This window comes from Microtus ochrogaster, unplaced genomic scaffold, assembly GCF_000317375.1.
Source record: "Microtus ochrogaster isolate Prairie Vole_2 unplaced genomic scaffold, MicOch1.0 UNK32, whole genome shotgun sequence".
Classification (NCBI taxonomy): Eukaryota; Metazoa; Chordata; class Mammalia; order Rodentia; family Cricetidae; genus Microtus; species Microtus ochrogaster.
Genome location: NW_004949130.1, coordinates 4,131,212 through 4,140,251, shown reverse-complemented (window position 1 = coordinate 4,140,251; position 9,040 = coordinate 4,131,212). Strand labels below are relative to the sequence as shown.

Here is a 9,040-nt window from a genome sequence, read left to right as displayed (position 1 = left end):
GCTGGAGAAAGGAACGCATGGTGTTTGGGGTTTGTGTGGGTCCTCCCCTTTGTCTCTCTCCCTCGCCATGCTCCCCGCCACCAGAGAATGCAGCATTTATTAAACACGGGCATTTTAATTTGGTTTAATCTGGTCTAATCGGAGTTGTGTCGGCAGAGCGGCTTTTCTTAAACCAAACAAGGGGTATTTTTGAAATCCATATAACAGACAAAATTCTGGTTCTGGCCAGCCCAATATTTGTTTTTTATTACTGTGAAAAACCAACTTAACGAAGTTGACTTTTCTTTGGCTCATGCATTTCAGGCCGTGGTATGCTGGTCAGCGCTGTTCATTTAGCATAGAGCCATCTACGGGAAGCCTCAGGCTAGGAATTGCGTACATCAGGGGGGTTGGTGCTACCTGTGATTGCTTCGGTTTATAACTGATGCAGGGAGCCCCAGCCCCTTGTGGGATGGAGCAGGCCAGCAAGCAGTTCCTCTATGGTTCCTACTAGGATTTCTCTCAATGATGGATCATGACCTGAAAGGATAAGCCAAGTAGCACATCTGGGTGCTTGGAGAACACCATGGCAGTGTGGGACCATCAAAGGTGGCAGCCAGGATGCAGAGAAAGAAGTCAGCAGCAAAATCTCTTCAAGTCACTGTTAGGGTCCAAGAAGAAAAAACCCAAAGAAGACCAACAACCACGCATGCAATAACAAGAGTGTTTTACTGATTTTAATGTTGAGGTGGCAATAGAGCAACCCCAAAGAAGGTCACAAGCTCCCTTTAAGTGGAGTTAGGGGAATTCCAGAGAGGGGGGATTAATTTTGGGCTGATTGGTGGAGGAAAGATTAGAATGGGGTCTGATTGGTGGAAGGTCCTAGCGGTTAGGGACCTTCCAACAGCAGGGTGGGGAAAGCTATCTTTAGCCTGCAGAAGTCTGGGGGCATCTGCTGAGCTAGCAGAAGGGCTTTTGGGGCCTGCTGATCCAGCAGAAGGGCTTGTGGGGGTGCTTGCAGATGATCACCTGTAAGTTGTGGTTTTCATGAGACCTGCTTGATCAGCTCTGTCCCATTCTAGTGAAGTAAAACTAAGGTCTGGTCTCTATCAGGGCTCTGATCTGCAGCCACCCTCCCGACTCCAGCCTTTTCAATATCCTCTTCCCCTTGGAGGCAGTGTTCGCCAAGCCCCACCTTCTGCTTCTACCACTTTCCAATAGCGCCACCTGCTGGACAGGAAACCCTTACTACCCCAACCTTGGGAAAATTGAAACCCAAACCACACAAGCCATCCTCCAGCAGTGACTGGCCTCCCCTGAACGTCCAGAACCCGTTTACCTCATCACAAGTCATATCTGTATGTGCACATGATAGAATGGACCCAAGTCACCGAGCTACATCTGAGACCCTCCTAACTATCACTGTTTTTTGAGACAGGTTTGCACTGTTCAGCCAGACAAACCCAGAACTTGTTCACCAGCAAAAGCTAGCCTCAAATACGCTGCGGTACCATTTAATAATCTCATTACTGGGTGTATGTTGGGTTGGGGATAGAGGTGCATGCCATCACATGTAGAGGTCAGAGGACAATTTCGGGGTCAGTTCACTACTTCCACGTTTATATGGGTTTCATGGATTGCATTCGGATGATCAAACATGTGCCAAGTGTTCTTATTCACTGGCCCACAATTAACATGAAGTGATTTGACTGTTAGTCAATCCCACACCAAAGACTCGCCTGACAGCCAGGATGTGACAGTAATGCACAGCTAAAACTGTCTTGAGGGCTTTAAGCGATGCCTCCGCAGTCAAAAGAGCACTTGTTGCTCTTGCAGAGGCCCGAGTTCTGTCTGCTCTCAGCACTCCATCTGGGCGGCTCACAACGAATCAGCGAATCTCCAGCGGATCTGATGCTCTGTCCTGGCCTCCATCAGCACCAGCACTCACTTGTACACTCACTCAGACATAAACACAGGTCTTTACAAGTTGGATCTGTGAGGTGGTTCAGTGACTAAAGGAACTTGGTATCAAGCAGAATGACCAGAGTTCGATTCCCAGACAAGGTAAAAGTTGATCACTCCTAGAGAAGCTGTCATCTGACCTCCACACATGCGCATACATTCACACACTAAATAAATATATCATTTAAAGAGAGTCTATCCTAGGGAGGGGCTGGACAGATGGCTCAGAGGTTAAGAGCACTGACTGCTTTTTCCGAGTACCTGAGTTCAATTCCCAAACACTTGGTGGCTCACAAGCACCTGTGATGAGATCTGGTGCCCTCTTCTGGGCAAAAGGCATACATGCAGGCAGAACACTTCATACATAATAAATAAATCTTAGGAAAAACCCTCCCATCCCTAGGTTTTGACAACCAAAACAATAAGCAAAGGAAAACCTAGTCAGTGGGCAGAAAGGTTTCCAGGCAGGCCTCCAATCCAAGGCGAGGAGTGGAAGGTGAAGCTGAGACTGGAGGCCAAGTTGCCCTCCGACTGCACTGCAGATCCCTGTCCCCTCCACTGTGGTTCTGTTCTCCACTGAGTCAGGAGCCAACCAGGGCACGAGCCAGGTCACCCACAGCGACAGCCAAAGCACCACCTCAGGAAACTTATGAGGCTCAATGCACGCCTCCTCTATAGCATCTTTATTCTAGATGGGATGTTAACATGGGTGAGAACAATCAGATGCATCAAAGCACTTCAGCCTGCTTCAACAGGGTGGGTAAACGGCAACTCCACGCAAGTCTCCCCAAAGCCTTGAAGTCCAAGCTCACGACCGGAGGTGTGCTCTGGGCAGGGAGAGGCAGGACCATGCAGTGCATACAGTGAAGAGGGACAAGGACTCGTCAACAGGGCTGTGGCTGACTTTATTCTATTTTGATGTCCCGCTGCTGCTTGATGAAGCTGATCAGCCCATTCGTGGAGGAATCGTGCGAGGTCACGGCAGAGCTGCCCTCCAGCTCAGGCTCGATTTTCTTAGCCAGCTGTTTCCCCAGCTCCACACTGCCAGGGAAGGGTGGAAGAGGAGAATGAGCCAAGTTCCAGAGCCAACCCAAGGGCACAACAGACCCTTTCCTCAGCAACTCACCCCCACTGGTCGAAGCTGTTGATGTCCCAGATGATGCCCTGAACGAAGATCTTGTGTTCATACATGGCTGCAGAGGAAGGAGTGGAGGGTGTCCATGAGGGCCTGCCCTCCCTCCCTCCCCATCCAACTGATGCCAAGCCTGTCAGTCCCATCCTCTCCCCACTCACCAATCAAGGCTCCCAGAATGAATGGTGTGAGCTTGGTGAACACAATCGAATTGGTTGGGCGATTTCCTTCAAACACCTGAAGGAAATGAGACACATGCAGAGTGAGAGGCTCTGGAGCACTCAGGCCTAAGTGGGATATCTGTGCACACCCTCCAAAGGCTCAGGGAGCTCCACCCAAGAGGGGCTAGGAAGACTCTGAGAGCCTTCCAGACACAACAGAGCTGTTAGAAACTCATGTGGACTGTGACAAGGTGCACAAGTCCAAACCTAGTGACAATCCCACACAGAAGTAGACACAAAGTCACACCTCTAACCAAGAAGCTATCTGCAAATGCTAGTGACTGGGAAGGGAACATCAGTTTTGTTCAACAGAGTGGCCCTGGGTCTATCAACCACATTCCAGGCAAGGCTGCAGACCAAGGAACTGCTGGTCGATACAAAGCAGGCTCTTTTTGTTCATTTGCTTCTTAGGCTTTGCTGTTTGCTTTTTATTTTTTTTCTTCTTTTAAGAAAAAGAATATGAAGTTGGATGGGTAGGTGGGTCTGGGAGGAGTTGGGGGAGGAGAAAGAACATTGCTAACATATATGGTGTCTGGGGGAAGAAAAGGTTTTGAGAGGAAAGTCACACTGCCCCAAAGGTTGGGACATTTAAATCTGGGAGAACAGACCCTCCCCTATGTGGGACAACCAAATCATACCATGAGCCCCTACCCTGGCCCCCTCAATGCCACCCCTCGAGCTCCCGCATGTCACCCGAAAGCTGAAGTTCACAAACAAGGCTAACCTTGTGTGGCAAGAGCTTCTCCAGGTCCTCTGGGCTCTTCCCTGCAGCCTGGAGTTCCTTCTTAGCCTCTTCGAGTGACTTTCCCTTCATCAGGGCCTCAGTCTGGGCCAAGAAGTTGGCCAGGAGGATCTGCAGAGAGACACACAGTTACAGTCGCCAGTACGGCCAGAGTCCACTTCTCAGGTGGGGGTAGTTCCAGCATGGTCCACTCACTCAGAGCGCAGTTGGGGTGCGGAAGGAGGGCACATCTGATAACAAGAGGGCCGGAAACAATGCTAACTAGCCCTTTTCCTTTTAAGGGAGGTATTAATTGGGGACAGAACCCAAGTGCCAATCCTTTCTTGAAATCTGAGACAGGTTTTTGCTCAGTTATTCAGGCTGCCCTGAACTGGGATCCTCCTGTGGCATCTTGGCCTCCTGAATAGCTGTGATCACGGGTGTGTGCCACCTCGCCAAGCTTCCCAACACAATATTCAGTCCTTGCCAAGGTGTCATGCTAATGACTGTCTTTTAAGACTTTAAGAGAGAGAGGTGCCAGCTGGAGGTGGCACATGCCTTTAATAGGGAGGCAGAGGAGAGAAGTTCTGTGAGCCAGCCTGGTCTACACAATGAATTCCAGGACAGCCAGAGGTACACAGAGATGCTGTCTCAAAACAAACAAACAACACCAAAACCAAAAAAGGGAGAGGCATGGACAACCCCCCTTTTCTTTCTTTCTTTCTTTCTTTCTTTCTTTCTTTCTTTCTTTCTTTCTTTCTTTCTTTCTTTCTTTCTCTCTTTTTCTCTTCCTTTTTTTTTTTTTTTTTTTTTTTTTCTCGAGACAGGGTTTCCCTGTGTCACTTTGGAGTCTGTCCTGGAACTCACTCTGTAGACCAGGCTCGCCTTGAACTCACAGAGATCCACCTGCCTCTGCCAAAGTGCTGGGATTAAAGGAATGCGCCGCCACCACCCAGTAGCACTCCCTTTTCTGGTTAAATTAAGCCGCATCACAGAAGTGTAGCCTGGGATGTGCTGGCACATGCCTGGAATACCCACACTCAGGAGTCAGGAGACTGAGATTTAAGGCCAGTCTGGGATGTATTGTATGACCCTGTTGCAAAATAATAAACAAAGACACTTAGCTGCCAGTAAGGGACACTGCCCAGATCAGACTGGCCTGGGGGAGGGGGGGAGATTGTCATGACTGTGAAATGATGGAGGAAGGCCCACCCCACCGTGGGTAGGACTGTCCCTAGATAGCTGGCTCTGGACTGAATGAGAAAACTAGCTAGGCATGAACCTGAGAGCAAGTCATCAAACAGCATTCATCCGCAGTTTCCTGTTGTGGAATATTTAACTGGGTAAAGATGTGTTCCATTTGTCATGCTGCAGAATATGACTGTCGCTGTGTAAAGGTTTGTTACATTTGTCTCTGCTGCATTTGTTTAACATGTAAGGATGTGTTACACTTGTTTGTGCTGCATCTGTTTAATTATGTAAAGATGGGTTACATTTGTTTCACCTTGCCTGCCTAAGGCACCTGATTGGTCTAATAAAGAACTGAACTGCCAGCCAGTAGCTATGCAGGAGAAGGGATAGGCGGGGCTGACAGGAAGAGAGAGAATAAAGAGGAAGAGAAAGCTAGAGGGAGGACAGAAACAAGAGAAGAGAAGGAGGGATGCACCCGGGGCAGGAAAGCAGGCAGACACCAGCCAGTCAGGCACAGAAAAGCAGTGAAAGGAGGACATAAAGAAGAAAGAAAGGTAAAAGCCCAGAGGCAAAAGGTAGTTAACGAGAAACTGCTTAATTTAAGTTAAAAGAGCTAGCAGGAAACAAACCTAAGCTTGGCCCAGCATTCAAAACTAAGTCTCCATGTCAGGACTTGGGAGCTGGTTGGTAGCCTAAAAGAAAAAGCCTGCTACATGTAGTGGTTTCGGCTTCAAGCTCTCGCCCTAGTTTCCTCCAGTCATGGACTGCAGCCTGGAAGCTGAAACAACCCTTCCATCCCCCAGCGTTGCTCTTTCTAGAGGCCTCTTAACAGTAGCAGAGACAGAAGGAACTAATACAGGTTAACACCTTTTAGGAGGTAGGAACCCAACCCTGACTGCTGCTGGGCTTTTGATTCTGGGAACTGAGATAACAGACTGTGTTTTAAGAGAGTAAATTTGAAGCTAACTGTTGAGCAGGGCAAAGCTGCAGGAGGGCGGTCTCAGGAGCCTGAGAAGGATGGGGAGGGCCCAGACAGGCTTCTTACCTTGTGATGCAGACCTTTCCGTATGGGGTGCTGGGTCTGGACGGGGATGAGGAAATCACAGGGTATCATCTTGGTGCCTGTTAAGGGCACAGTGGTCATCCATACAACCCCAGCCATGGGAGCTACCCAAGCAGCCTATAGAAGGTACTGCCCGAAAAGGGAGGTCCCTGCTACCCCAGCCTCATCTGGCCAGGAACCACACCCACTTGTCCAGGACAAACGGGCCCTACCTTGGTGGATAAGCTGGTAGAATGCATGTTGGCCATTGGTCCCTGGCTCCCCCCACACAATGGGGCCTGTCTGGTGGTCTACCCGGACACCGGACTTGGTGACATACTTCCCATTGGACTCCATGTCGCCCTGGAATGAGGACAGAAACTCAACCCTCTACCTGCAAGATTCCCCTCTTATAAACTGTGCCTGGATCCTTCCTGGGGTGCCTCAGTTTCATATGGGGAGCCTGTAAATGTGGGTCCTCAGGCTCCTGAGCTTTCTGGCTTAGACAAGATGGATCAGGAGGAGGAAGACTCTCTTTAAAAACAAAATTTGTTATTCCTCTAGATAGCCTGAGGTAACTCAGGAAAATGGCTCACTGTTCTCTTGATCCAGAAAATCTTTCAAAATCACGCAATTTGAGAGGTTCAAACCTTGTTCACCTTAGGAATAATGATGAAGGGACTTGGGAGATGGCTTAATAGTTAAAGAGCATTTCCTGCTCTTCCAAAGGACCCAATTTCAGTTCCCAGCCCCCACATCAGGCAGTTCACAAGCATACGTAACTCTAGCTGCAAAGGATTCCATCAACTTCTTCTGGCCTCCATGGGCACCATGCACACATGTGTCATAAAGATACATACAAACACACATTAAAAGAAAAGGGGAGAGAGAGGAGACTGTGAGTAGGTGGGTGTACCCAGACCAAACAGTAGGGCTGGACACAGCGTCAGAGGCCCATAAGAGTGCTGATTTTTGTTGCATGTGCTTACAAATGCAGAGAGGTTGGGTGTAGTTTCTGGTCATTGACTATATCCAGGTGAACAATGACTCCAGGTTGGGCCACAGTATAGGTCGTGGGGGTCCCAAGTCACAACATCACCCAGAACAGCAACATGTGAGAGCCAAAGAGGAAGACACATGCCCACAACCAATCCAGGACGAGTCTGGCCAGGGCACCTCTCACAGTGGTGCGTTTCAGTTGATGACATGGGCGGAATAGATTTGTATGCAAGATGTGCTGTGAACCCAGGAGTGGAGATGTGCCACGGACATACCCAAGGGCAAAGGGAGACCCTGGAACCTGCCACTAGACATTTCTATGGATGGCCTGGCAGCTAGTACCTGCTGGAAGTAGGCAGCAAAACGGTGCATATACTGGTCATACGGCAGCATGGCGTGGGTCTCACACCCAAAGCAGTTGATATACCAGATGCCCAGAAGAGCCAGCAGGACGGGAGCGTTGTTCTCCAGGGGAGCCGTGCGGAAGTGCTGGTCCTGAAAGAACAATTAGGTGAGTAGGGGCTGAGCAGCTGTCAGGAAGAGGAGGGAAATGGGCAAAGGAAGGAGGGAGCGGGACCAGTAATGTCTCAGGCCACTCTGCACTCACCATCCAGTGAGCCCCAGAGAGCAGCTGTTCGAAGTGGTCAAAACCTGTAAACAAAAGTAGAGTAAACAGAAGTGACCACATGTCTTCTTGACCACCCCGCGTCTTCCTGGCAGTTGGTCACAGTTTTTTGTTTTTGTTTCGGGTTTTTTCTGGAACTAGGAAATGTTGGATGTGGAACCAGAAGGCGGCGTGGGAGAAAGAGGGGCCTGCAGAAAGCCTTGCTCTTCAGAGCTGGCACAGAGCACAACACCAACCCTGGCTTTTTTCTCCCAGAACTAAAAGAATAAATGTTTCTATGTAGGAGCAGAGAGGCTGGAAGCCTATGGGGTAAGCAAGGCATTCAGGGATGCCACCTCAACCTCACACTGCCTCCTGAAGGCGACTCAGATACATACCCACGTGCAGAGCGATGGAAAGTCCAATGGCTGACCACAGCGAGTAGCGGCCGCCTACCCACTAGGAGAGAAGGAAATGGCATTGAAGGAGGGCGGGCACACCGTACCCCCTCCCTCCTGCCACGCCTGTCCCTGGAAAGTCACTCTTCCCACAGGTACAGCTTAGAGGGCTTGATCCAAGTCAACTCTGCCCAGTCAGACAGCAAACCAGGCTTTAGTGACTGTCCACGCTGGCCAGTGACGCAGACTATACGAGGGATGTGGGATGTTACCGTGGCTGGCCTTTTCTTCTCAGCAGACCCAAGTCCTCAAACCTCTGTCAGCTCCTGTCTCCTTGGCACTGACAGGCAGCCCCATACCTGTGTCAGTCTTTGCCTTCTGAGCGATCGCAGAACCAGGACCTCATACCTGTGCCAGTCCCTACTTTCTCAGTGCTGACAGAAAGGGCTCCAGGTCTGTGCTAAACCTGCTTCCTCAGACGTTGACATACAAACCTGGTCCCAACCCAGTCTCCTCCGATACTGGCAGACCAAGCCCTCCTATCTGTGCACACCTGCCTCAGACATAACTTAAGAGCCTCATACCTGGGCCTACCTTAGTGCCTCAGGCACTGATGGACTTAGTGACTCATACCTGGGTCATCCTCATCTCCTTGGATACTGGCAGACCAAACACTCATCCCTGTGCTGAACTCACCTGCTCAGACACTGATGGACCCTAAACCATAAACATGTGCCTACCTCATCTCCTCAGAAATTGGTAGACCAGAGCCTCATACCTGTACCTACCCT

General features: G+C 49.9%; 1 protein-coding gene across 1 annotated transcript in view; it reads right to left on the bottom strand.

The window, feature by feature from the left end:
• Positions 1-2,588: 2,588 nt before the first annotated feature.
• Gpi (glucose-6-phosphate isomerase) overlaps positions 2,589-9,040 on the bottom strand; it is a 29,550-nt gene continuing 23,098 nt past the window's right edge. Inside the window, exons 10-18 of the mRNA XM_005368436.3 lie at positions 8,250-8,310; positions 7,855-7,898; positions 7,590-7,742; positions 6,482-6,611; positions 6,252-6,328; positions 4,019-4,147; positions 3,235-3,310; positions 3,068-3,134; positions 2,589-2,982 (exon numbers count right to left, since the gene is read on the bottom strand). Of these exons, the coding sequence (XP_005368493.1) occupies positions 2,847-2,982; positions 3,068-3,134; positions 3,235-3,310; positions 4,019-4,147; positions 6,252-6,328; positions 6,482-6,611; positions 7,590-7,742; positions 7,855-7,898; positions 8,250-8,310 (873 nt within the window). The 3' untranslated portion in view covers positions 2,589-2,846. The remainder of the gene's footprint in view (positions 2,983-3,067; positions 3,135-3,234; positions 3,311-4,018; positions 4,148-6,251; positions 6,329-6,481; positions 6,612-7,589; positions 7,743-7,854; positions 7,899-8,249; positions 8,311-9,040) is intronic.